The 26,883-nt window shown below is 54.7% G+C and overlaps 2 protein-coding genes across 15 annotated transcripts in view; both read right to left on the reverse strand.

The window, feature by feature from the left end:
• Positions 1–1,532: 1,532 nt before the first annotated feature.
• Positions 1,533–4,462, reverse strand: ZBTB9 (zinc finger and BTB domain containing 9). The gene is made up of 2 exons (XM_044255218.1): positions 4,220–4,462; positions 1,533–4,038 (listed from the first exon to the last, which is right to left on the reverse strand). The coding sequence occupies exon 2, from the start codon at positions 3,951–3,953 to the stop codon at positions 2,535–2,537; it is 1,419 nt and encodes a 472-aa protein (XP_044111153.1). The 5' UTR covers positions 3,954–4,038; positions 4,220–4,462; the 3' UTR covers positions 1,533–2,534.
• Positions 4,463–5,311: 849 nt separating this feature from the next.
• The window catches only part of SYNGAP1 (synaptic Ras GTPase activating protein 1), a 31,590-nt gene continuing 10,018 nt past the window's right edge, over positions 5,312–26,883 (reverse strand). For 5 of the 14 annotated variants that reach the window (XM_044255261.1, XM_044255289.1, XM_044255302.1 and 2 more), the window contains 16 exons: positions 24,918–25,009; positions 24,383–24,504; positions 22,413–22,566; positions 22,096–22,194; positions 20,004–20,630; positions 19,710–19,854; positions 19,336–19,480; positions 17,590–17,826; positions 17,250–17,451; positions 16,868–17,046; positions 16,152–16,193; positions 14,681–15,755; positions 14,112–14,285; positions 12,283–12,494; positions 11,056–11,159; positions 9,942–10,020 (listed from right to left, as the gene is read on the reverse strand). In XM_044255261.1, the coding sequence (XP_044111196.1) occupies positions 11,096–11,159; positions 12,283–12,494; positions 14,112–14,285; positions 14,681–15,755; positions 16,152–16,193; positions 16,868–17,046; positions 17,250–17,451; positions 17,590–17,826; positions 19,336–19,480; positions 19,710–19,854; positions 20,004–20,630; positions 22,096–22,194; positions 22,413–22,566; positions 24,383–24,504; positions 24,918–25,009 (3,569 nt within the window). In that variant the 3' untranslated portion in view covers positions 9,942–10,020; positions 11,056–11,095. Of the gene's footprint in view, positions 7,251–9,940; positions 10,021–11,052; positions 11,160–12,282; positions 12,495–14,111; positions 14,286–14,680; positions 15,756–16,151; positions 16,194–16,867; positions 17,047–17,249; positions 17,452–17,589; positions 17,827–19,335; positions 19,481–19,709; positions 19,855–20,003; positions 20,631–22,095; positions 22,195–22,412; positions 22,567–24,382; positions 24,505–24,917; positions 25,010–25,130; positions 25,559–26,883 lie in introns of those variants that run through there. The other 9 variants (XM_044255252.1, XM_044255247.1, XR_006385259.1 and 6 more) reach the window with 9 other exon arrangements.

Genomic DNA, 26,883 nt, shown 5'->3' on the forward strand with positions numbered 1-26,883 from the left:
GATCCCGCTCAATGACAGACAGGCTCACCTCACTTTATCATGCTTCCCTTTAATGCACTTTGCAGATATTGCAGGGGGTTTTTTGTTCTTTTTTTTTTTTGCTTTTTGCTTTTTAACAAACTAAAGGCTTATAACACATCTCTTGAAGGTCTGCAACGGAAGGTCTGGAGCAAGTCTACTGGCACCATTCTTCCAACAATATTTGCTCACTTTGTGTCAGTGTTTTACATTTTGGAAATCTTTCAATTTTTCAAACTTTCTCATTATTAATATATTTGTTATGGTGATCTGTGATAACTACTTGTTGAGAGCTCAGATGATCGTATTTTTTAGCAATAAAGTATTTTTTAAAAGATAGATTTTTTTTTTTTTTTAAGTAGGCTCTATGCCGTGTACCGCCCAGTGGAGGGCTTGAACTAATAACCCTGAGATCAAGACCAAAGCTGAGATCAAGAATCCAATGCTTAACTGACTGAACCACCTAGGTGTCCTGTGGTATATACATTTTTTTTTATGCCTATAATGCTACTGCAAACTTAATAGGCTATTATAAAAACCTAACTTCTATATGCCCTGAGAAACAATTCATTTGACTGGCTCTGTTGCAGTGGACTGGGCCTGTAGTATCTCTGAGCTGTGTCTGTAGTCACCCATGGAACGTGTGCCAAAAGAATGGCAGGTGGATGTGATTTGGTAGTCCTGACCCCTTTCCCAATGTGTTTATAGTCCTTACCACGGGGATGGTACCATGGCATGACTCTTTAGAGAGGCTGACAGATCACAGCTAGAATTCACCTTCACAGCCATAAAGTCACATTTTCAGCCTCTTCTGGGTGCCATACCTAACAACTTTTAACGAACATGCTTTGGGGAAAGCTATGAATCCTGGCCCTAGTTATGACTTCGACTCACGTCCACTCACATTCACCCACCCACATTGTTGCCATGCTCTGGTACACAGAGATCTTTGTGATACCTTTGCTAACTTACAAAGGCTTCTCTTGGCTTTCTTTATACCACTACAGTAGCCTGTACTAACGGACTTACCATACTACATTGTCATTATTTGTCTAGCTTTGGTAGTGACTGTGAACTTTCTGAGGTCAGAGTATAACAGGGTCTAGCATAGTGCATCGCACTTAACGTTTATAGAACAAACCAAACAACAACTAAACATACACAAAACATAAAGCCAGGGAAGACTATAGGTAAAGATCATGTGAACCAACTCCTTTAAAAAATAAAAAGACAGAGAAGCAATTTGGAGATCCAGATCACCCCACAAAACAACCCAAAACCCAGTTCATACTCTGAAAGACAAGGTAACTTACCTGAGATCATTCAGTGGCAGGTCAGGGCCTAGAATCTGGCCCACTGACATCCAGGACAGTGTTCTCTGCACCAATGTGAAACCATCCCATTCTTCCCCCCAAATCATAGCCCTGCTGCATAAGGTACATATCCAAGTCTTTGCAACTCTGTTTTCAGGCTCTCTCTCCCACGTAAATTACTCAATCCAGTCTACTGCCAGCTTAGGTTTCAGGGCAAAGTTTATTTAAAGAAATTAAGTAACCTGTGACAATCTCCCCATTCCAATATCTACTTTTCTATCTCTCAACAAAGGGCCCATCATGTGTGAGTGGGATGGAAAGAGGGTGTGGTCCTACTGTACAGTTACTCTTCAGCCTTCTGTATGTGCTGTTCCAATCTCGGACAACAGCCACTTGATCAATAGTGGTGCTACCCTGAGAGCATTTTAGGTCAGTGGCCATCTCCTGAGTTCATTGGTCACACTTCAATCACTGTAATCAATATAAGGGGAATCAGTGGTAGACAAAGGTAAAAAAGAGGCACAGGCTGTTGAAGGAATATCCTCTATTAAAAAGAGGGTTCTAAGAATGACACATGGAATGCTCAATTTGTTAAAGTGCTCAACTACAACATTAAAAACAGAAGTGTTGGGAAGGTGCAGAGCAAGTTACGATCGGAGAAGCCTCTGGAAAGAGCGAACAAAAGAAAGTACTCTTTCTTTTTAAGAGTACTTAAAAAGAACTCTGCCTACATTATTTCAGCAATGACAAGGGAGAGGAGAGCATAGAGCTTATTAGTTTTGGAATTATTAGACCTTGGAATCAAACATCCCTGCAAGGGAGACCAGCTCCTCTATCACCACATGGAGACCAAAACGAAACATTTATCATTACATCTTTTTGCTCTAACTCTTCTCTCACCAAACAAACTTCTAACCTGAAGGTTTCCTCCATTATAACGTCGATTATGGGCAAGTGATCAATTTATGTATGCCCTGTAAACTACCTTCCAATGGGGTGGTTAGCAAAAACCTGGAGATGAGAAATAGGACTTCCCAAATCTGCCACGTGGACACCCACACTTAAGAACAAGATATCCAGAATGTACCTATTTTCTTGGCATGATTACAAGATCCAGGAGAGGGGTGCGACGGTTGTGAGGGAAAAGTATCCAACAGCAGCAGTGGCTCGCTTATCCTAGAAATTAGTGTACAGCCTCAGCAATCAGTTGTAAGTCCAGTGAGCAGTGGCCCAACCCTGGCCCTTGCATAGGTCCCGATGGCGAAGGAAACAGGCGTGGACTCGGAACCGACGGCCGCAATGGGGGCAAGCATGCAGAGCTCCAGCATGGGTCTTCATATGCTCTGTCAGATGGTGCTTCAGCTTGAAGCGCTTATTGCAGATGCCACAGCCAAAGGGCCGAAGGCTGAAGGTCAGCATGATGTGCCGGTCACGCTTTGGCTTCACGGCAAACCGCTTCCCACACAAGCAACCAAAGCGTTTTCCATCGGCAGGGGGTGTACCTCCTAACTTGACAGGCCCGTGCACAGCCTGCCCTGCTCCCCCAGGTCCCCCACCCCCCGACAGGATTTCATTACCATGAAGATCCACTGGTTTCCAGGATGGACCTCCTCCTCCTCCGTATGTCGCCCCTGCTCCTGAGGGCAGCAAGAACCCTAGCTGTCCATTCCCTTCAGTGTCCCCTCCAGGAAACACTTTGGTCTCCTCCTTTGTTCCTCCAGACTGAGTTCCACCTCCTGATACCTCTTCTTTAGGCTCAGAGGGTTCCTGCTTAATGTAGAAGACTTTGGGGGGCAGTGTAGTGTGAGGGGCAGGGGGCTCAAGTGGTGCACTCTCACCCTCTGAAACCCTGCGGGGAGTAGTGGATATGGGCAATGGGTGGGATCCATGAGGACAAGGGAAAGCCCCTGATACTCTCTGAGGCTGAGGTGTCTGAGAGGGCGCTGTGGACCCCTGGTCCTCCTCCTCCTCATCTTCTTCTTCCTCCTCCTCCTCCTCCTCTTCTTCAACTTGAATCTGTAACACGTCTCCCAGTTCACTCCCCTCCCCTAAAACAGGGCTCTCAGTAGAGGTGGAAGACTGCACGGGGGTCTGGAAAGGGGAAGAGCGAATGCACCAGCCTCCTGGAGAGGATGTGGTGGAAAGAAGTGTGTGGTAAGAGGGCGCCCCACGGGTTGAAATTCCACCACCTGAGGTTTCAAGTTCTCTAAGAATCTCTGAACACTGATCGACTACTTGCCACATCTGGAGACCACTGGCCACAAGGAGGTGGGCAGGGAGAGCATCCAGTGGCAGACGGAGGCGTCCTGAATAAATGAGCTGCAGCAGCCCCTCGAAGGCATCGGCTTCAATGACGCTAGGCAGAGTGAGACGCGGCGCATCCCCCAGAAGAAGTTTGTCATGGAAGTAAGGAGAGGCAGCGGCCAGCACTGCTTTGTGAGCCCTAAGTTCCCGACCCTGCACCAAGAGTGACACATCACAGAACTTTCCCTCTAGCCTGTGGCGGTTCAGGGCTTCCAATAGCACTGAGCTATGCTGCGGGAACTCGATCTGGATGGTCCGTGGGGCCGGGCTGCAGGTCGGGGAGGGGGGTACAGGGGGCATAGGCGTCGCGGTATCCATATGGCCGCTTCAGAAAGAGCGAGATCCCGGAGGACCAGATACAAAAGACGAAGAGCTGGGGGCGGACCCCCTCGTGGGATGAAGGCTGTGGAGGAAAAAGATGGGGTCACAGAAGCTCTGGGTAAGGACAACTACGTCTCTTCACACAACACCCGCCTCCCCAACCCAACAGGCGGAAACTTTTCAGTCAGTGGTAGTTTCTGCACATCAGTCCCGCGCACTCCCCCACCAAGAAAAGAAAAACGAAACAACCACAAAAGACCAACCGGGGTTTCACTTCCTGGGCCTGTGGAGGAAGATAAAGAGGTCCTTCAAGCCACGCGCCTGACCTCGCCGGCCCCTGACCGCTGGCGCCGGCCGCTACACTCCTCACGGTGCCCAGAGGTGCACTTCTCTCCCAGGAAGCCGCGGCCGCCAGGAGAGCGTGAGCGCCGGCCGGGAAGCCCTTCCCGCCGCCACGCCCCCGCCGGTACACACGCGGCACAGGTCGTAGCGCGTCCGCAGTCACTGTTCAGTCCCGGGCCGGAAGCCGCCGCCTTCCCACCGGACGCCAACGCCAGGTATGGTGGGCGTTGCCAGAGCCGCAGCCAATCGGAAGGCAGTGGCCTACAAGCCTCGTGTTGATTGGTTGCGCAGGCGAGAAGGCGGTGAAGATGGGAGGTCTTTGGCCCCCGAGCGGAGGCGGATGGGGAGGCAGCGCCTGCGGGAGGACCGCGGGCCAGTCCTCGGTACACCGTAGCCCGGAAGGAGGGGGCGACTCCTAAACCCCGCGGGTGATTAAATTTAGCGCCTGTCCCCAGCTAGGTGCTGAGAAGGAGAGATTAAGTGGGCATCTATTGTGTGGGCCGCCATGGTCCACGTCACCTCGTATCCTTCCCCATCCCTGCAAGGTAGGTAATTGCCGCACTCAGTTTCCTCGGGGGAAATCGAGGCTGGCAAGTAACGGGCCTAGGATTAGAACTCAAGATTTGCTAAGGAACCAAGTTCTTTTCCCCATTCCCTGAGGGAGCATTTTAACTAGCAATTAAATAAACCTTATTTCTAGGTCATTACTAAACATGTATGTATATGTGTGTACATATATACTTGGAATTTTTCTTAACCAGATAATGTTCCTTGGCCTCTTTATTCATTCGGGTTAAGGTGAGAGCTAGATTGGGTAAGCTTGGCCAGTGCACAACCACCTGCTCAAAAACAGAATAAATCTGATAAATCGCTGGGTCCGGAGAATTATATTCTGGAGGAGGCTTTGGCATCGTGCAGGGATATGGTTTCTCCCAGGCTGTCAGCTTCCTGTCAAAAAGCAGGACCCTGCTAGTCCTTCTAGAGGTCCTAGCTTAGGAAAGTCAGCACAGCGATAAAAGAACAATCTCCGTTTATTAAACATGATTTTTCTGTTTCACCACACACTCCAGAAAAAAAGGAAATGGGGCTGGGAGTGGAGAAAAAGGGATAGTGGGTGGGGGGCGGACAGAGAAGGCTGGGAGTGGGGTGGGACAGGGTGGGGAGGGAGAACGAGAAAACAAAATAAAACAGGTAGGAAGAGCATCTCCCTACCCTTAGGGTGGTTGAGGGGGAGGGAAGCGTGGGGGGGGAGGGGGCCAGGAAGCTCTGTACAGAGGGGTTGCCCCCAGCCCACACACACACACCCCCAATATGTACAGTACAAACCCCAGATAATTACAACAGCCAAAGAGAGGAGGAAAGGGGGTCCAGGGGTAGGGTCTGGGGTTGGGAAAGCAAGGAAAGGGCACAGGGATAAAATTTCACATATTTACAACTTTTATATAAGTATAAATTTGGCCCCGGCTGGGTGTATATGTGTAGGGGGATGGGACTGAAGGGGAACTGTCCATACAAAAGAAAGAAGGGTGAAGTCTGGAAAGAGTCTCAATACCAAACGCAAGAAGGGATGAGGGGGCAAGGCTGGGTAGGGGACAGCAGTCAGGGAAGAGGGGGTACCAAGGAGAGGCTTCTCCCCTCCCATGACCTACCCACCCTAAACCCCATCCATCCTACCTCCCCTATCCCGCCAGAGAGCTATGTACAGAGAAACACCGAAAAATTGTGGAGCTGGCGGGAGGGAGGGCGGTGGAGGGAGATTGGGGAGGGGGGAGGATGAGAGGGAAGCCCAGCCCTGTCCTACCTCCCCCGGGGGGACAGAGTCATGGAAGGGGGGCCCCCAACACCCCTCCTCCAACACAGGTCCCCCCACCCTGGGGGAGAGAGACATGGCTTTTCCTAGAGTAAGTTCCCCCCTCCCCCTGGGAGTAGAGACCAAGAAGAGAGAGGGGAGGGGCAAGGGGGGCTGTGTGTGTCAGGGTAGGGCAGATCAACTAATCTGTCCTCCCTAACACACACACCCTCCTAGACCCTAACCCCTCACCCAACCTCAATTCCACCCCACCCAACACACTGGGGGAGGGGGGGGCATAAGCCCCCTCACCCCGCTCTGGGACCAGCCAAGAGCAGATCAGGTGTGGGAGGAAGGGGAGACGACTCCCATTCCCCCCTTGCCGCCCCCTCCCTGCCCCGGTGGCCCCTCCACCCCATCTGGGTTCTGGGTGGGGAGGGAGTAAATTTAAGAGTAGTAGGAGAAGAAGGAGTTTGTGCGTGCTGAGCCCCCCCAGACGCTCCTGAGAAATCAAGGGGTAATAGGGCCCCCTCACCCGGGGTCCCCTCCCCATAACAAGGGGGACAGGGGAGGCCAAAATGGGGCGGTGGAGGGGAGTTAGATTGTCAGCTCTGGTTACTGCTAAAAAATCACCCTGAAGTTGAAAGTTTGGAGGTGCCACACCCCCAGGGTGGGGGTGAGGGTCTGTCCCCCAGTGCTCAGGGGAACGATGAGGCAGAGGATGGGGATAGCACCCCGGAGTGAAGGGGTCTGTGTGGGGTAGGTGGTGTCCTGGGGCAAGGGTCCCTGGGGGTCACAGGGGGCAGCACCCCAACAGGAAGGAAAAGTGGACAGCTAAGGGTCCGCACTCTTCCCCCCTGGAAATGGTGCGGTGGGGGTGGGGGATTGGTGCCCCCCAAGGAGGCATTCAGGGAGGCAATCCCGCTGTCCCTCGGTGACATCCAGTCCTGGTGGTGGGTGCTGTTCCAGGGCAGGGTGCATGGGGAGGGAGAGGAAGGTCTGTGATGCTGGGTGGGCTAGTGGTCTGCGGTGTTTCGGAACTCGCCGTTCTCGGTGATCTGCAGCCGGGGTGGGGGGGGCGGTGCTGGGGGGGCCAGGCCGTTCCAAGGTGGGGCCAGCGTCACACGCGGGTTTGTTGGACCCAAGGGGGGAAGCTGCCTCTCCTGCAAGACACCAAAGAGGAGAGCGCGGACTTATTGAGACGCTTCGCGGGGGCCTGGGTGCCAGCCCCCTTAGCCATGCCCCCCTCCATGACCAGCCCACTCCATAAATCATGTCCCCCTCCCTGCTCCCCCAGGACAACCCCTCCCACCCCCATCTTCCTATTCTGTTTCTCACCTGAAGTAGAAGGTACATCTTCTGGGATCAGGGAGAAGAGAATCTCACCCCCTGACTCCTAACGGGCCTTCAACCCAGGGAGTCATACCAGGAAACCAGTTCAAAAGAAATGAGTTCCTATCTTACCCCCAACCTAACCCCTTGTATCTTCCCCTACCCAGCCTCCCTCCTCCTCTTGGAACCCCCTCCCAGTCCACCCCCAATCCAAGGTAGGAACTTTGTGTTGAGGGAACAAGGGGAGGCAGTACAGCAAAACCTCATTAATCCGAACCCCCGTGGATTTGGAGTTTTTTCATAATTTGAACAAAAACTGGGCTTGAATTTTCCTTCAGCTCTGAAGAAAGGGTGTGCTAAACAAATCAATGGTGGGAACCTGTCTGTAGGAGGGTACCAGCCAACAGACTTTTGAATCCTATCTATTCATGAACGCATGCTCCCTGAGGACCTCGAGTGGAAAAGCCTTGTTCATTGAGCCCTACTTAAGTGGATGTGTTTTGAAGACGTGTATTTCATTAAATAGACACTGCCACTCAATTCTGTCACTTGTTCAGAGTGGTCATCTTGAATGTAACATTCCAAATCAGAGAGAGGTTTAACTGTTGGGGGGGGCGGGGGCAAGGGATTCAGGGAAGTGATGGGGGATGGTAAAAACCTTGTGGGAGGGCTGCCTCTCTCTTGTGCTAGGAGCATCTGCAGAGGCACAGCATGGCCCCATCTCTGTGTCCTCAGGAAGCAGAACTGCTTCATTCTTTTCCACCCCCATGTTCCTTTCAATCCCTCTCCCTGGGATCCCAGTTAGAAGGAGAGGGGTACCAGACCCTACTCCCCACCCCAAACCAGCTAGCTCCTGCCTCCTGCCCTCAGCTCTGGCTTCTGTTCCTCTGCTGGGAGAGAAGCAAGCTGTCTATACTACACTTCCAGTCACTCACTTGGCTTTTTAAAATACAGGCACAAAATTAATTTTTAAGCCAATGGCTGCATTGCAGAGGGACCAAAACCTTAAAGTGATTTAGAAAGGGTCCTATTTATTTCCTGGGCCACAGGGCATTTAGGCCTGTTACGTGTAACCATATCTCTGTAGGATATAAAAACATCCCAAATAGAAGCTCCCGAGTCAGGTCTCCCTTCCAAATCAAAGAGCTCACCTCTTCGAAGGTCACCAAAACCCCAGCCTTGAGCAAAACCTCCTCCTTATCTTACTGAGCACCTCGCACATTTTCCCAAAGTCAGCGAGAGAGGAAGTTACTTATGGTAGGGGATCCTGAGTATGGTGGGAGAGCAGGGGAAGGGAACCTCAAATCCCCTCCTCTCTGCCTGTCTGCTGGCAGCAGAGCACAGGCATGCCCCCTAACACCCCCATGGACCCAAATTTAGAAAGTAGATAAATGAGGGTGCCGTTATTCATTTTACAAAAGAATTCACTGCAGGAGTCCTTTAAATGGTGCGGTCCCCTGGTGCCTTCTAGCATCTGTTTACAGATCACTAACTACTTTGGCAGAGAGGCTGGGCAGGCAGAGAGTTAAAATTACAGTGTGAAGAGCCACTGCCCACTGCAGATCAATCCCACAGAAAAGAGAGCATCTCAGAAATGATGTCAATGGCTGACAGGTTCCCATTTACTGGTTTTTAGGTAGGACTATACGTCCGGCAAGGCCACTGGGTGGTGGGAGAGGGGGAGTAAGCTCTGACAAGAAGAATAGAGATTATTTAACATGCTGTTCCTGGCATCTCTGCCTGGGAATCCACACGGCTACTGAGCCCATGATCTTATCTAGGAAGACGGCTCACCCCACTTCCAACTCCCACGCCACATAGGCCAGTCTGCATCCTAACATCTGTCAAGGCTCCTTTTTTGTTCCTTCTTGTTCCACTCACCCTGCCTAGTGTCCTGACATCCCAACAGCATTGTTTCCAGTGCCCCTTCCCAAAGTCTTCCTGAGGTAGCCTACCCATTTCTAATTCCCACCAGTGGGGCCCAGCAGGAGCTACAGATGCCTTCTACCTCACAGATGTAAGGGAGGAGGAAGAGAGGAACAGGGGAGGGGTGGAGAACCAAGGTTAGGGAGGGAAGAGGAAACCCCCACCTACCTGCCGCAGTCAGCTCGTCCCTCTAGCCAGGGTCCCCCAACCCGTCATCAATGCCACCCCTTAACAAACCCCACCCCTAACGTCCCAACTCCCAAGGACGCTCTGGTGAAATGGGGGGTGACAGACATACACTGGAGAGGCAGAGGAAGAGGACTGAGAGGAGGCTGGGCGGTGGGTTCTGTCCAAGGAGATGGGGGGATGTGCTGGGCCTGTCCAGGGTAAAATGCTTGGAGTGGGTAGGGTGTCACTGAACAGTTCGGGGAGCAGCAGGAAGTGCTCTCTTTGGGCAGTGGCTTGGGAGATGGGTGTGTGCAGGACGTGTCAGGAGGGTAGGGTCTGTGGAGGTTCTCGGGTGTGGAGGGCAGCAGTTGGGGAGCGGGGGGAAGAGGCTCCAGAGAGTCAGAGGGAAGTGGGCTTCACGACCAACCTGCAGTGGTCCGGAGTCACCTCCCCCTGTGTCCTCCGCCCGTGGTCAAAGCGGAACCAGGAGAATTACCTGATGAGGAGCTGCAGGGGGAGAGAGTGGGGTCACGGGGTCAGGAGCCTTGGCGGTCGTGGTGGGGAAGCCTGGCGGTCAGAGCAGAAGAAGGAGGAGCATGGGTGGGAAGGTGAGCAGAATTGGGGAGAGCGAGGGGTAAGGGTGCACAAGGGAGGTCCTAAAAGCTGGCTGAGAGGGCACCTGGGTGGCTCAGTGGGTTAAGCAACTGCCTTCAGCTCAGGTCATGATCCTGGAGTCCTGGGATTGAGTCCTGCATCGGGCTTCCTGCTTGGCAGGGAGTCTGCTTCTCTCTCTGACCTTTCTCCTCTCATTCTCTCTCAAGTTAAGTAAATAAATAAAATCTTTTAACAAAATAAATAAATAAATAAAAGCTGGCTGAGAAGAGAGGGAGGGCAGCAGGGAGCTGGAGAGCTGGACAGGTATGAGGACCAGAGGGAGAGACAGGCCAGAGGATTTAAATACTGAGGGAAGAAGGGCTTATGGGGTGGGAGGAGCCTTCAAGAGCTAAAGATTCAGAACAGGAAACTATTTCAGAGCTGCCCTGGGACACAGGAAAATTGGGGAGCCAAGAGAACATTGGTGATGGGCACCATTCAGAGCCTGAGAAGCTAGAACTCATACTCTATTCCAGCAAACTACAGCCTCTAGCCCTTCGGCCCAAGAAGAGCTCAGAGGAAGCTGAATTCCATGATGTGAGCAGGAGCAGGCACAGACGGGGCAGGGGTGCTGGGAACTGGGTGGACTCTGGAGGCAGAGAGACTGAGGTTCTGGTGGATGTTCGGAGACCCAGACAGGAGTGGGAAAGATGGGGCAGGAAGGCACAGGGGTGGGGCTGACACTGCCAGGAGTCACAAAGGCACAGACGATGGGATGAAGATGGGGTCGTTGGTGGGGGGTGCTGCCAGGAGCAGCCAGTGGACAAACGGAGGACAGTGGGAGACAGATGGCGATGGGGCTGGGTGGCTGGTGCAGTGAGTGCACGAAGGACAGTGGGATGGATGGGGATGGGACACGGAGAAGATAAATGACATTGTAATTTCCACCTGAGCGTCGAGCAGCCTCTTCTTGGGTTCTGGCAGCGGCTCAGGCATGGCGGGGTGGTCCCGGCGCAGCTCCTCCTCCACCAGCATCAGCCTGAAGGGACGGGCTTCAGTGGGGTTAGTGGCGGGCACGGGCCTGGAGCCTGCCAGGGGAACTCCTGATCCTGGGGAACCCCTGTAGCTCTCTGGAAAAGCCTCCGATGTCCTCCTCTGCGCTCAGAATTCTTCCATCGTTACAACCCAAAAGACTCCCTGTATTAACCTTCCTCTCACGGACCCTCACATCTCCCTGCTAAGGACAGCTTTCTGGGCCTCAAAGACCTCGACCACCCAGACACCCCCTGGCCCTCCACCCTCTCATTCAGGACAATGCCCTCCTGCAGCCCCTCTGTGGCTGAAAGCCTGGCTTCTACGTCTCCCATTCCACCTCACTGAACCTAGGACACCTCCAGTGCCTCCCCTGGGATGCCCATAGCCCAAGAGGTGTCTCTACAGTCATCATTTCCCATCACCTCCCTGCCTTTTGATGAAGATTCTCAAGGTGATTTCTCACCAAGGATATCCGTTAGAGCAGGGTCTCAAAATAAGTTTCAAGTCAAGCTCTTTTCTTCTAACTAATCTTACTCAAAGCTACATTCAGAGTGGGTCAAAATGGGATTGGCTGTAGTTAGAGTGGGGCCTGGGATCCCATCCACTTCTCAGGATAGCTGACCCCCTGGCTGAGACATCGTCTTTGGAGGCCAGGGCTTGACAGAGCAGTTGAAAATGTGCACATGCTAAAAGAAGGATCATTCATTTTCTAATGGAACATCTTTTCAGGGCGAGAGAAGGTTTACCCAGGATAGGGATGGCTAGGGGCTACTCTGGCTAGGGATCTCCTCATGGGTTCAGGGAGAACGTCATAGGCTTGATTGAGAATAACCAGTGGGGAGTCTTGGCCTAGGCTGGGGCCAGACACACAGTGATGGGACAGTAACAGGCACATTTTTTTAGGGGTTCGGAAGTTACTCTGTCAGGGGAGAAATCAGGATTTGGCACAGGGACATTTATGCACTAACTAGAGGTTTCTCCCCACTTGGTGATTGGTGAGTGAGTGGCAACCTCTGGGAGCAGGGTCATGGGCTTTCCTCCTGGTGTCCTGAGTTTGGGACTGGAGGCTGGAGAGGGAGCTCAGTGGCTCTCTTCAGCCTCAGGCTCTCCCTTGCTACCCCTCCCCAGGCCGCCCCTCACCTGCCAATGATGCTCTTGATCTGCGAATCCTTCTCCACCTGTTGCTGCCTTAGCCTCTTCTCACTCTGCTCCAGTCGGGCCTGATACTGCATCAAGATTTTGCTTGTCTGCTCTTCCTGGGACAGCAGCCTCCGCTCATACTCTTCTAGCTTCCGGTTGGACATGTGCAGCCGTTCCTTCAGTGAGTGGATCTCTTCCTCATACTCCTTCACCTGCCCGCCGGGCACAAGACCCCGCACTGTGAGGGGTGCCTCACCCTGACCCCACCACCCAGTCTCTGTCCTTGCCTTCCATGCAGCCACTGCATGGTGAGGGACATCCCAGCGGCCTTCTCCAGTCCTTCCCCTGCCTGCTGATCATACCAGACATGGGGGCTTTTGAGAAGGCCCTTCCATGGAGCAAACTAAGTGTTCTTTAAAATGGACCAAGGTCATGTGGTCCCATACCCTGAGAAATACATACCCGCCCTCCCATGTAAATCTGGACATATGAGGACCCACACAAGAACCTAGACAGACTCAAGGACACACCTTGAGTGACCGTACCCAGAAATTAAAGATTAAGGTGACTGCTCAATCTAACCAGAGCAGGGGGAGGGGAATACCCAGGAAGACAAGACAAGACAAGACACGGAGAGGCTATGTGGGATGACAGGTCTGGGCTTCAGACAAGTCCAGGCTAAGAATCTAGGACTGCGTCTCTGTTGATAATGATCCTAGAATTCTGGAGCTAGAAAGGCATAGGAGAGCCATTTTATCTGCCCTATTGGCTCTAGAGTCTGTAGCTGTGTCTGCTACTCAATACAGCAGCCATTAGCTATGTGTGGCTCTTTAAAATGCAAGTAAAACTAAACATTTGGTTCCTCAATAGCATCAGCCACATATGGCCAGTGGTTACCATACTGGATGGTACAGATCACAGAACATTTCTCATTACTGCAGAAAATTCTACTGGACGGTCTCAGTCTGGAGCCTTCCTCACCAAAAATATCTCATCTGAGCCATAGAACAGAAAATATGATTTGAAAGAGTATTTGCTCATTTCTTCAAAGAGGATACATACATAATCAACCCCATTCTAGATGTAAAGGAGAGATGTTATTTATGACCTCAGGTGGCTACCTTATGGCATTAAGGCTTAATTCTCTCCTGGAACTTGCTATGCCAAATCCATCCAGATCAGTCCCAAACATTTTCCTATGCTCAAAGACCACAGCTCTGCTCCCCCAAATTGGGGTCCTACAGTCTTTACATCAACCTAATCCTACAGCCACCCTCTTCTTCAGAGTCCTTGGACCAACAGCTTCCCCAAGGAACTTTCTGCTAAGTTATCTGTGTGGGGCCCCGGAGCTCTTGTTGTCTTTTGCTCTGGGCCACCATCAGCTGAGAGTCTGGTCTCTGCACACATGGGCCAATAAGTACCACTTCCCAACACCGACCCTCTGTCACCTGGGTAAGGTGGGTAAAGTGGACATCATCTGTAGTACACCTATAACCTATCTGTCCCTGCCCAGTTCAGCAGCTCACACTGCTGGTAGAGCAGCCCTCCCTTCCCTGGGTAGTTACAGAAGCCAGGGCTTATGTTCTCCCTGGGGAGGAACACAGAAATAAGCTTTAACATAGACCATTTCTCCGCCAACAGCCTATGATGCGTATAAGCCACAAAACACAAGTTGGCTTTCCGACAGACTGTGTATGCCCAGCCTCCCCAAGAGGCTTGAAGGCTTCTCAGGAAAGGGGGATCAGATCTTTGTCTCTTCTTCCCCATGTAACTACTTGACCCCCGGTGCTTCCGCTGTGCGTACTGGGAAGGTCAGGGGCCCAGCGTACCCTATCCAGTCGGCTCTCATCCATGGACTTGGAGTACTCCTTCAGCTTGTACTCTTCTCGCTCGATGTGAGCACTCTCGATGTCAGCGGACAGGTGAGGCATGTTGGAGACCCAGGCCACCGTCCGCTCGGAGGCTGGCATGGTGGGGTTCAGCGTGGATGGCGCCTGAGAATGCTGGGACGGGGCGAGGTGGGGGTGGAGAGGAAAGGTGGGAGAAGGCAGGGTGCATTTAGGAGAGAGTGCTGCCAAAGGAGATGACCATCCCAGTCTTGCTCCCCTGCTCTTGTGCCGATGCCCTTGTGAATGCTATTTAATCCATTTATCATGTCTCCCCTCTGGAGACATGAGCTCCATGAGGGCATGGCTTGGGTGGCATTCACTGTCAAAGCCACAGTGCCCAGAACAAGACATGGCACATAGCAGGAGCTCTATATACAGCTAAGGAATGAAAGAAGGTGAGAACAGTGTGACTTCAGACCCCAGACCATTCTGCCCCCCACTTCCCCAACCCACTTCCTCCTTCCCTTCCTGTCCCTCCCCCATCTGGCCTTCCTCCCACCCCCACGTACCTGCTTCGTGATGGAGGGCTTGAGCCCCCCACCCCCTCCGCCACCGCTGCCCCCGCTGCCCCCAATGCTGCCCTCTTTGCTGAGGCTCTGTTGCCGTGGACGGGCAGGGCCGTAACTCGGCTCCGGTGACTGCAACAGATTCCCACTGGATGGCCGGGGTTTCTGGGCCGCGCTGACGGTCAACTGCTGAGACTTGCCCCTCTGCAATGGAGGCGGCTGGCCCCCGCCACCCCCGCCACTGCCCCCACCGCCACTCCCACCTCCGGGCCCTGAGGGGGCAGGCCTCTGGGGACCAATGGTGATCTGGGGAGGGGACAGCATGTGCTGTAGGTTGTCCTGGAGTGAGAGCTGCCGACGGGTGAAGTCAGTGCCAGAGGGTCCAAACTCATCACTGTAGCTGTGGCTGTGAAGGATGGAAGCGGCAGGGGGCTTGGGGACCCCTGAGGAGAGGTCCTCACTCTTGCTATAGCCATGGAACGGGGCAAAGGTGTCCCCAGGGGGCTCTCCACCTCGGTGGTGGTGATGGTGGTGATGGTGGTGGTGGGAGGAAGGTGGGCCGTGACCACCACCCCCTCCGTGGCCCCCTGGGGGGCCTGGCCCATCAGCAGCCATGTGGAAGAGAGGGTTCTGGAAGGAGAGGGGGATGCGCAGTTGCTGGGCAGGGACACCGTCCGTGGTGACACCCATCTGGCTGAGGCGCATGCCAGCTGCGGTAATGGATGAGCCGCTCCCCTGGGAGAGGCGTCCCGCGGGTGCAGGCCGCAGCCCCAAGGCCGCAGTCAGGGAAGCCTGGCTCGAGTGCAGCAGGTCCCCAACGGCTGCCAGGTTGGACACACTGCTGCTGTTGAGGCGGCCACCGGGCCCGTCGCCCTGCAAATCCAGCATGGAGACACTCTTGTTGACGCTCAGCATCTTCTGCTCCGGCTCTGTGATGTCCGAGCTGCTTGTGCAGTATGCCGGTGAAGAGCGGGCCAGGGGTGGACGGCTTACATAGAACAGGTCTTTACCCCCACCGGGGGGTGGTGGGGGTGGCTTTTCCTTGGTTGGGGAGGGGAGGCGAGCCATGTCCATAGAGCTGCAGGAAGGGAAAGGGGCATACGAGCAGGAGGTGAGGCCGTGGCCACTGGCAACTGAGCCTGCTGTGGGGTGGCACAGGCCTTGGGGTGAGAAGCGGGACCTGCAGGGAAGGGCGGGGAGCTGGAGGTGGCAGCTCTGGAGAGGGCCGGCAGGGAGCATGGGAGGGGATACATGGGAAAAAGGAAAGGAAAAGACCCCTCCAGGAAGGGAGTGAGGCCTAGAGGAGGGGAGATGGGGGCACCAAGAGGAGGGATGAGGGGCAAGTCCGGGCAGATATGGAGGAGATGAGGGTGCATGGAGGAGAAGAGGAGAGGAGGAAGGTGAAGGCCACTGGAGTGGGAGGGGGGAGCAGAGAGGAGAGGAGAGGGGGATGGGGGAGGGGAGAGCCCCTCACCTGTTGAGGCCGCGAGCCATGAAGGACTGAAGGTCGATGGAGCTGGAGAGAGATGGGAAGAGGGGCGAGCACAGACAGAGAGAAGGAGAGAGGTGGGCAGAAGGCGTGGACGCATGGAAGGAGAGGTGGGAATGGTGGAATGGGTATGGCATCATGGAGGGAGACCGGGGCGGAGGGACAAGCAGGGCGGTCAGCAGAATAAGCAGCAGCCGAGGCCGCCGCGTTGAAATGGATGCTGGGGCTCAGGAGGCCCTGCTAGGATCCCCACGTTACTTCCCCAGTGCTGGGTGGTAACTGAGGTCCGCTAGGTTCTGGCGGGGACCAGGGTGATACTTATTTACCGACCGGGCCAGAGACGGTTCAGTGTTTGGGTGCTACACGGCTGATCCAGCATGTGTGGCTGAACCTCTGCTCTGGGGCAGGCATGGGCCGGCAGAGGGGCTAGGCAAAGCAGAGCTTGTGGCAGGAAGCCCCAGGCTTCCAATAGGCTGGAGCCAGAGGATCCCCCTCACTCTTCTTGGGGCTCAGAGTTGCCTGCTCCCTCTGCCCTTAAAGGGCTCTCAGCCTAACCCATCTCCTTACCATTTTCTCTGAGAGCCTGCCTCTTTTTCCTTTCTTTCAAGCCTGAGAGAGATGCACAGGGGCCCAGTGAGATGTCCCCGGAGCAGAGAAGTCAGGGCCCCCAGGGCACAGGCATGGGGGTCCCCGGTGCTCACCTGTTGAGGTCCCGCATCATGTAGCCCTGCATCTCGGCCGACGGGCCCCGAAGCACCACAGGCTGAGGCCGGGGCCGCTCGCTCTGACGGCTCGGCTGCCTTTGGATGTTGGGGTTCCTCAGAGCTGTGCTGATGTCGTTGAGGAGCCGGGGCAGTGGGCCCAGCTTCAGGAGGGCTTCCTGGAAGGGTGAGGCTGTTACCTGAGTGCCCAGCTCTAAGAGGGCCCCAGAGGGTGCGAGGGGGGGGAAGGGTGTCCGAACTGGGGGAGTGGTAAGATGGGGTGGGGACTGGAAGGGGAGAAAAATCTGTGCGAGGGGTGGTCTCTCAGGCCACTGGAGCCTCTGGAAACACCTGGGGAGGGGACAGATGGGCATCTGCTGACCTTACTGAGCTGGGGCAGCACCTCCCAGAGCAGGGCATGGAGTGTGGAGAGCTCTCGGCCCAAGTCGATGTAACCCTCAAAGCTACTACTGTTGGTCAGCGTGTCCAGGTTGGAGATCTCATACAGGAACTGCTGCATGGAACCCCACTCCAGCTCCAGAAACTCATTCATGAATCCCAGAAAGTCCTCCTTTGAGGTAAACCTGGCCAAGGTGTCCAGAAGGTAGAGGTCACGCACACAGAAGGCCTCACACCCACCCGTCTGAGGGTCTCTGGGGACTCGGGAGACCCTTCCTGGCCACCCCCAGCCCCACCCTACCCCTGCCTGAGGCTTCCCTCACTTGGAAAAGTTGGCCAAGTTTTGGATGACCTTGGCGATGAGGGTTAGGGTTCGTGAGGTCTGCTCATCTGGGTACTCCTGCATGAGCCCAAAGAGACTGGGCGACATAATGGCTGGACAGAGGAAGCGCAAGAAGAGCGAGGCGCTGATCAGCCTGTCAGCGATGTCCTCCCGGCCCCGCTCTGCGCAGCGCAGTCGCCAAGATGCAAACACCTCTTTCAGCTCCCTCGGGAACACGCTGAGGGGAAGGGGTGGGGAGACAGAGAGAGAGAGAGAGAAAGAGAGAGACCGGGACTGAGCCCCAGAGACCCTCAGCTTCCAGGAAACATGCTGAGGGGGGTGGTAGGAGGTGAGGGTGTGGAAACAGAGTCAGGGAGAGACAGGGAGGGAGGGACTGCAGCAGGAAGACGGAAGGCTGCTGGAAGAAGAGGCCTATGGGAGAGGGAACAGACAGATCAGGGAGAAAGAAATGGAGGGGGAGAGAAGGTGAGGGGAGAGAGACATGCGGGAGAGAGACGGAGGGTGTATGAGAGAGACAAGGAGAGGAGTAGAAGAAAAACAGACACCAGGGAGAGACAGAGATGGGAGAGAGATGGAGGGTCACTTGAGGTACAGGGAGCTCGGACCCCCCAACTCTTCTGGATTCCAGGGAAATGGGGATGGAAGTGCCCCTGCGTGATCCCCACTCCCTGCGATGGCTCAGCGCTCACTCCCCCACCTCCCCGTTCCACTTCAGCATCCCATTGACACCTTAAACTCTGACTCGTGTAGTGTAAAACAGAGCTCACCATCGCCCCCACACCTCGGAGCTCCTCCTCCTGACTTCCCTGGGTTCTGTCAATGAGGCCGCAGGTCTCAAACACCAGCTTCATGGCCTCTCAAGTCATCCATGACTCCCCACAGACAAGTTCCCTTCTTCCCAGTCAGTTGACAACTCCAGCTGATCCCTTCCTCAGAGGGGCCTTCACAGCAGGCCCTTTTCTCCCCTCCCTGCCACTATCCTGATCCACACCTCACCCAAAAACAATCACCTCTAGCTAGCCTGCACCATGCTCTCCCTACTTGTCACGCCCTGCACTCTACACCACTTAAGGATTAATCTTCTCGATCGTGATACTTCTTGGCACTAGCACCATTAATGGCATCCCATGACCCACCGGTGAACTCAATCTCCTTAGCCTGACAGCTGAGGACTTCCAGATTCTAACTCCAGCCCCCCTTTCTGGACCTCTCCTCCTTCCACTCTCCACTAGGAGCCACGGGCTCCATGAAACCTGAGCTAACTACCGGCCCCCAAAAGCTCCTGGGCCGCTCACCTTCACTCATGTGCCCGTCCCACAGCCTTCTCCTGCAAGGTCTCCTTTGTCCACCATATCCATGTATCAGAACCCAACCCAGTCTTCAAAGCCCAGCCCCAGGGACACCTCCTCCATGAAGCCTTCCTTGCGTGTTCCCATCAAAGTTCTGCCTTCTCTGACCTTACGTTTCCTGGGGGAAGCCTCACTTGACACTTCACACCTATTACAACTGTTCTGAGGCCTTCCGTACATCTACTCCTTCCCTACTCATTCCGGGTGATGCCCTCTCAGGGCAGGGCCAAGCCTCAATCCTGTCTGCCTGCCTCACAGCCCCCAGCACACTGCTCTGCCCATACCCAGTACTCAGTCCTCTTTGCGGATGGACAGATGGATGAACAGATGAACACACGACCCCAGCCCCGGCCCCCACCCAGCGTTCCCAGTCTCACCAGTGGGAGTTGACCACCTTGCACAGGGCCAACTCACAGCACATCCGCAGGTTGGCCTGGTGCTCGGCCAGGCTAGACGCTGTGCATTTGATGGGGTCCACCTCGCAGTTCTCCTCGGACTCATACAGAGCACGGATGAACTCCCCTGGGGTGGGGGCACAACACAGGGTGGTCACACTTGCCAAGGGCAGGGATGGGGGCTGCCTGGGTTAGGGAATTGTGGAATCCCATGGCTGGAGGCCAGAGGCCAGGGACTCGAGGCTGGGAAGCATCAAGCTGAGGAAGTGTGACCTCGGGTCTGGAGTAGCCAGGTTTAGGGTTGGGATGGACATCTGTTAAGTTTGGGAGGAGGGAGACCGGAGGGTGGGCCATACCAATGGCATCCTTGAGGTATTTCTGACCAATCAGTCTCATGTACTCTTCTATGGCTTTAGTGGCGAGCGTGTTCTCGCGGAATATGAGGTGCTCCCGTTCCATGAACCGGTCCACCTCAGACATGGCCATGTCTGATAGGAAGTCCTGAGGCCCGGGAAAATCCAAGGGTCAGCCTCTGTCCAACCCAAGCTCATTCCGAAGACAAAGTGCCCTATCCTTACTATCCACCCCAACCCCGCCCCCCAGCAAGTGCCCACTGCTGGGTCACCTGTTCCTGAGGGCACAGTGCTCACCTTGGCCTTGCCCGTACTCTGCAGAATGTGAACCAGTGCACTGGCCACCTCCTCCTTGCCCTTGACATTCAGGGCGGGCTCCAGCACCGCACACAGCATCCGGTAATGGTTGGTGACGTACTCTGCAAACTCCTTATACAGCTCCATGGGCAGGATACTCATGGTCTGGTAACGCGCCTTCAGCCGCACAGCTGGGCAGCCTCCTTTGCCCTTGCCCCCGGAGCCACTCCCCGAGCCCCCACCCCCTCCTGAGCCCCCCATACCCCCAGAGCCCCCGCTGCCCGTTGGCAGGGTGACGGGGTACCACTGCTCTGTGAAGTGGCGCCCAGCGAGGGTGGCCACAGGCACAGTCACCAGGCCGACATAGCCCGCTTTGTCCTTCTTGCGCTTTTTGTCTGAGTCACGGTACAGATGGAGCCGCAGGGCGCGGACAGCCGGCAGGTTGTTGAACTCGAAGTGCTCGCCCCAGAAGACGGTGTCCCCTGAGGCCGAGCGGGGCTTGGAGGTGGTGCGCGCATACAGCATGTCGTCCAGGCACAGCTCGCAGTAGTACCGCTTTTTGGGGGGCAGCTCCCGAGCCTCTATGATCCACAGCTTCAACACATTGTCCACCCGGCGGCTGTTGTCCTAGGGGAGTAGGGTGGGCCCGGCGGATAACAGAGAAGGGAGAAAAAGACAGAGACACCAAAAGGGGAGAGGCAGTGAGAAAACGCGACAGGATCTCTTAAGACGGCAGTCAGAAGGCTGAGAAGATGTGTGTACTGGGTTGAATAGTGTACCCCCCTCAAAATTCATGTCCACTTGGAACCTATGAATGTGGCCTTCACTGGGGAACGGCTGATCTACTCATATCAAGATGTATCCACTCTGGATTAGTGTGGGCCCTAAATCCAATGGCTCATTTCTGTATGCAGGGGGGGATTTAGAGACCTAAACTGAAGTCACACAGAGGCAGAAATTGGACAGATGCAGCTACAAGTCAAAGAGCTATCAAGACGCTAGAAAGAAAAAATTAGAAAAACAAAAAGAGGCAGGGAAAGGTTCTTCCTAGAGCTTCAGAGGGACCAGGGTTTTGCCAGCACCTTCTTTTTGGACTTTTGCTCTTCTAAACTTTGGAAGAATAAAGTTCTTCCGTTTTAAGTGACCTAATTTGCAGTAATTTGTTACTGCAGCCCTGGACAACTAGTACAGCAACGGGCTCCTACATCAGACAACAGAATCAGCCTTGGGAAAAGTTTCAAAAGCTCAAAGAATAAACCAAAAAAAATAAGGTGGAATTTGAAGGGGTGAACTGGGGAGTCCCTCCAAAACAATCAGAGATTGACTACAAAAACACACAAAAAAGTGAGTTGCATAAATACGAGATGGGCGAGACTACGTGCAGAGTCGGTGCGAAAGGGCCCGGGGATGCATAGGACCACAAGGTCTTGGTCAAGCTCAGGGGAGGCTGCCGCGTGAACAGAACTCGGTGTTCCGATTCTGCATGGGTCAGACTGCACCCAGCCTCTTGGGTCTAGTTATGGACAATGAAAAACAAGGGATTTCCCCAGAGGAGGGCTGCCAGGACTGTGAGCTCACTGGAGCCTGGGATCTGAGAAGAGCGGATGGAACTGGGAGCATTTCTCCTGGGAAACAGAAGCTTTGGGAAGAACCCAGACTTGTAGAATCTCTGAGCCAAAAGGACTTTAGAGATCATCTAATTGTCATATAAACCCCATTCCCACCAGCTTTATGGAGAGGAAACTAAGGTCTAGAGGCTTGGCTAACTGACAACTCTATGAGTCTCCCAGAGATGTGGCAAGCAGGGACTAGATGTCCAGCTGTCAGGGTACTGGCAGGCACTGCTTGCCTCCAGGAAAGATGGATCAACGCTGTAAGTCTATGACTTCTATGGTAATAGACCCTGAGGCAGAAAGAATGGCAAAAGAAATGGGGACTCAGAGAAATGTGGGGTCACCTCCTGCTCATCCAGGTCCCCTCTTCCCCAAGCCCCACTTCCCTTTAGCTCACCTTGCCCTCTAGGCCCCCAGTTTCCCCTGTGGTTTGACCTTTGCCTTGCACATGATGTCTGTATCTCCTTTACTCCCAATACCTTGTTGGGTTTCACTGCCCGTTGTAGATTCTCGATCCATTTGTCCCTTTCGGCCGCGGAACGACACGCAAAACATTTTGTTCCTGAAGACGTTGTTACCTAAAGAGGGGTGGGGGGTTGAGATGGGGCTCCAGAGGGGAGGTGACTCCTAAGCACCCAAGACCCCATCACCATGTCCTCCTCCCTTACCTACCCTCCTCTCTCCCAGCCCCAGAAGTTTCTGTTTCCTTACCATCCCCACCTGTGCCACTTTCTCCAGGCCTCTGTGCCCTCACCCTCCATCACTCCTGCCCTCTCCAGCCCCCTAGACTCAGTACCTCAAAACAGAACTCCTGGCCCAGGATGGAGCTATGCACTGGCTTGATAATGGAATCTTCATCCAGGTTGAGCTCCAAGGCCTCGGCTGCACTGCTAGGGCTCAGCAAGGACTCATGAGAGTGTGACTCCTTGAAGCTCTGCATCAGCCGGGCCCTGGCAGGGAAGGGTCAGACCACAGGATCAGGGCCTCACTCTTCTGACACACCCAGGGGCCAGCTCTAGGATGGAGACCTATCCTAGGTGAAAGAGCCTCCTGAACCCCCCTCCCATATGGACAGGGACAGAAAGAAAGCTGGCCTATCCTTGAGGAAGGACATGAGCAAAGTGAGAGAAGCCAGGGCCCTTTAAGAATCCCCTACCCCCCCCCATTCACACCTAAGGGGTTGTGAGGACTGGGGACACCTGGAAATATCTCAACCCAGAAATAGACCATGGTAGGGGGGAAAAAGAAAAGAGAGAGAGAGAGAGAACAGGTAGGCCTGGGGCACTTCCAGGTGGGACTTCAAGCTGAAACCAGAGCCTCAATATAAGGGGGGAAAAGTGGAAGTAAAGAACCAGAAGTACAAAGAAGATATTTGTTTGGGCCTGGCACACAGCTAATACCTAAGAAACATTTAATGATTCGAAGAATGAATGAATGCAAGAAGAGGACAAGTTTAAGCAGAATCAGTAAAAAGAGGGAGGGTAAATCACAAGAAATAGGAGAAAGCTGTGGGCAGGGAAATGCGAAGGAAAAGCTAGAAAATGGGGCCTGGGAAAGAGGGGGAGGTAGGGCAGGAGGGAACAGGTGGAGGCAAAGCCACGTGCAGAAGGAGAGAGGATGGGAGAATGGGGAGGAGCAGCCGGAAAGAGGGGCGTGGGAACAGTGATGGGGGGACAAGCAGGGACTGCACCAGACAGCAGAAGGTAAAGGGGGCTGAGGGAATGGATGCCGGGCCACACAATTCAGAGGGATAAGATAGTGAGCGGCTGGGAGATGGCTAGGGGAGGAAGAGTGGAGAGCAGGAGGAAAGCGGGAGGGGGAGCTCGGGTGTGGGAGCCTCCATGAAGCTATTTATAGCAGCCCCGTCATCTTGGGCTCCTTTGCCGTCAGCGCGACGCTCCCCCGGCCCCCCGCCCCCGCGGCCAGGAATACCATGCCCTCACCCCCCCAGGCCCAAATCCAGCTCTGGTGACATGGGAGGGGGGCAGGGGACGGTGTGACTCACCTATCCCAACCTCCCTACCTGCCCAATCCTGGGGGCGGCCAGACATGGGGGAAAAGGAAGGACAGGGTTCTCCCTAGGGAGTGATTGGGTGAGGGGAAACCCAAAGAGGGACCCCAAGAAGCAGACAACAGAAGCAAATATCAGATCTCCTGCAACCCCAGCCTCAGAGACAGTACCGTCAGAAATTCTCTGAGGGCTTCTTCCTTGCACTTCAATCCATGATTAACCCTAAGCTTCCCCTCCCTGTTTTGTCCACCTGTGTAGATGTGCCAGCCTCCCCTTCCCTCATGCTCCCCTTCCCTCGTCTATTGGTATCTGCCAGCCCCAACCCCACTCCAAGCAGCTGTCATGCCCTCACACCCTTCTCCCTAGGTCACATTGCTCTCTCTCCTACCAACCCACTGTCCCCTTCCCTGGATTCCTTCATTGTTCTTTCCAGGCTCCACTACTCCTTCTCTGTCCTATACAGCTCCTTCAATCCTGGGCTGGAGCCCATCCTTTTGCTGGCCACATCCTTCCGTTGGCCACATCCCTCCTTGGCCTCACCTTCATTCCCCTTCCTGCCTCTCTGCTTGTCCTCTATCTACCCCCTGCCCCTCTCTTGCTGCTGCCTCTTCTCCATTCTGTCCCCTGGCCCAAAGCCTCCCTCAGCCAATCCAGGGCCTTCACTCTCTGCACCCAAACAAGCCCCTTCCCTCCAATCTCATCCAAAGACCCCCTGTCTTGCGTCCAACTCACCCCACTCACCCCAGCCCCTGTACCTGTCATGGTCAGCACTTCGGAAGCGGGGCAGGATCTGGCGAAAGCTACTGGTCCGGTCAAGTTTGGGTTGTGACTTCGTGCGTTTGATGGAGCTTTTTAACCTCCGGCTCAGGAAGCCTTGCTGGGGTGGGTTGTAAATGGGGATATGGGTGGGTTGGGGCAGGGTCAGTTCTACCTACTCACCCCTCACCTGGGAAAGAGTCCCTGGATGAAAGTGGGATGGGGGAAAAGGGAAGCCTCTAGAGGTGAGGAAATGGAGATAGGAACCCTGCTACCAATTTGTCTTCCTTTGCTCCCAACGGGTGCAAGCACTCTCTCTCTCTCACACACACACACACACACCCCATGGAGAAGATGGGAGGGCTGGTCTGAGAAACAGGGGGACAGAGCCAAGGAGGGGGAAACCAAAGAGGTGGGGAGAGGCAAGTACTCTCTCTCTCTCTCCTGCCCCCTTTCTCAGAATGCTGGGACTCCAGCTGGGGCGGGAGGGGAGGGGGCCCAGCTGAGCCACATCTGGCAGGCGCCTTCACTCACCGAGGGCCGGAAGGGCGCAGCGGGGGCGGCCTCCATGCTGTACTGCTTCCCCCCTGGGACGCTCTTCCTCCTCGAGCGACCCAAGTGGTATTCTGGAGATGGGAAAAGAGCCAGAAGAGAGGTTGGGAGGGGTCGTTGTTAGCCTAGGTGTCCACTTCTGACCCCAGCCCATTCGCCCACCTCCCTCTGCCCCTCAGCTCCAGCCTCACCTACCCCCCGGAAAGCAGCAGGAAGAGCAGCGGCGGCTGAGAGGCTGGCGGCGGGAAGGAGGGGGTAAAGAACCCGAGCCGGAGCCCCCCGAGGGGGACGGGGTGGGAGGCCTTAGGCCCATGACTGGGACTGGCAGTCAGCAGAAGGGCATGGCTGAGAGGGTCAGTAAAACCCCAGTGGTAGAAGGACACCAAAGATCCACGGAAGCTAGGTCCTTGGTGCCCACCCCCCCAGGAAGGGGCTAGCTGGGGGGGGAAGTTGGGTTAAAGGTCATTGCCCATAGGCTGGCTTTCCTCTCCCCTCAGCTGGGCACATCTTTCACCTGCTCCCCTCTCCTGGAACCCCTGTCTGTCTGAAGAGCCAGGGCTGCCTCCCATGACCCCCTCCCTGGTCTGGAGGGGGAAGTCTTAGAAGAGACCTGTGAGGAGTGGCAGGGGAAGAAGCCTGGGGACAGAAAATCCAAGGAAGGGGCAGATGGGGGGGGGAGGGGAGAAGGGGCCCGGTTCCACGTGCACTGCAGTGGCTGGGACTCAGAAGGGAAGGAGGGGGTAGAGGAAAGAGAAGAATGCAGGAGAGTGGGGGAGTGGGCAGGGAGCGGGGAGGATGAGCAGTGAAGGTTCAGGGGACTCCCAAGTGAGGGTAGGGAGAGGAGGAGGAGGGGAGGAGAATGCGGATGAAGGCCGGACTGCCAAGAGTCTAGAGGGGTGGCAGCTCAAGGAGGGAAGCTGAGGCTCTGCTGCCAGGGAATTGAGAGGGGCAAAGGGGCTAGAGGAGAATGAAAGTGGGGGGATGCCAAGCTCCGGCTCCAGCTCCAGAATGGCTGCCCAGGCCTGGGCTCCCCCTTCAGCCCCACAGTCACCACTGCAGCCAATGGGGGGGCAGGTGCTGCATCAGGGGCGGGGCTACCATCTCCACGGCAACAAGAAGCTACAGACTGGGAGGGGGGGACCGGAAGAGCTGCCTGTTAACTCTCTAGGTTCCGGAACAAGGGAGGACCACAGCTATATTTTCACTGTCTGCTTCCAGAATTGCAAATCGCCAGCAACTTGCCCTAGAATCAGTCTCCAGCTTCCCTTTGCTTCTAAAACCCAGGTGTAGAAGGTCTGGCTACAAAAATGTGGGCTCCATGACACAGGAACCCTAGCCAGACCCTTGGGAACAGTGTGTAGAGCACAGAAACATACACTGAACTGTGGGGGTACGTGTATATAACCACAGTACAAAAAATAGGGATCTAGGTGCTTATGAGACATACAGACAACTGTGAGCACGGGTGTGCCACAGATCCACATTCTGAGACCTTGAGGCCCACATACCCCATGGGATACATGCTTAGACATATGTGAACACTGCAACAGGAGAGTACACATTTTGACTCAGACACCCACATGAGAGCTGCTGGTGTGGACATGTGGCCCCAGTCCCTTGGGCAATCATGTGGGCAGCACATTACAGAAATGGACAGTTAACCCTGACACACACACACACACACACACACACGGGAAGTTGGTTTAACCTCTAAGATACATGCCTGAGTATACTGTGGACCCAATCACAGCAAGGTATCCTGGTACCCCAAAAGCACAAACATCATTCATTCACATGAGAAGTATGACCACATCCACTTCATCTCAGGACAACCCCTTCTTCTCCCCCAGTCCTTGATTGACTCCGACGCAAGCATCCATGATTGCTCTCCAAGAAGGAGAAAATGAGGAGCAAATGCATCAACTACCCATCTAGGACACATTCAACA

The sequence above is a fragment of the Neovison vison genome, chromosome 1 (assembly GCF_020171115.1).
Source record: "Neovison vison isolate M4711 chromosome 1, ASM_NN_V1, whole genome shotgun sequence".
Lineage (NCBI taxonomy): Eukaryota > Metazoa > Chordata > Mammalia > Carnivora > Mustelidae > Neogale > Neogale vison.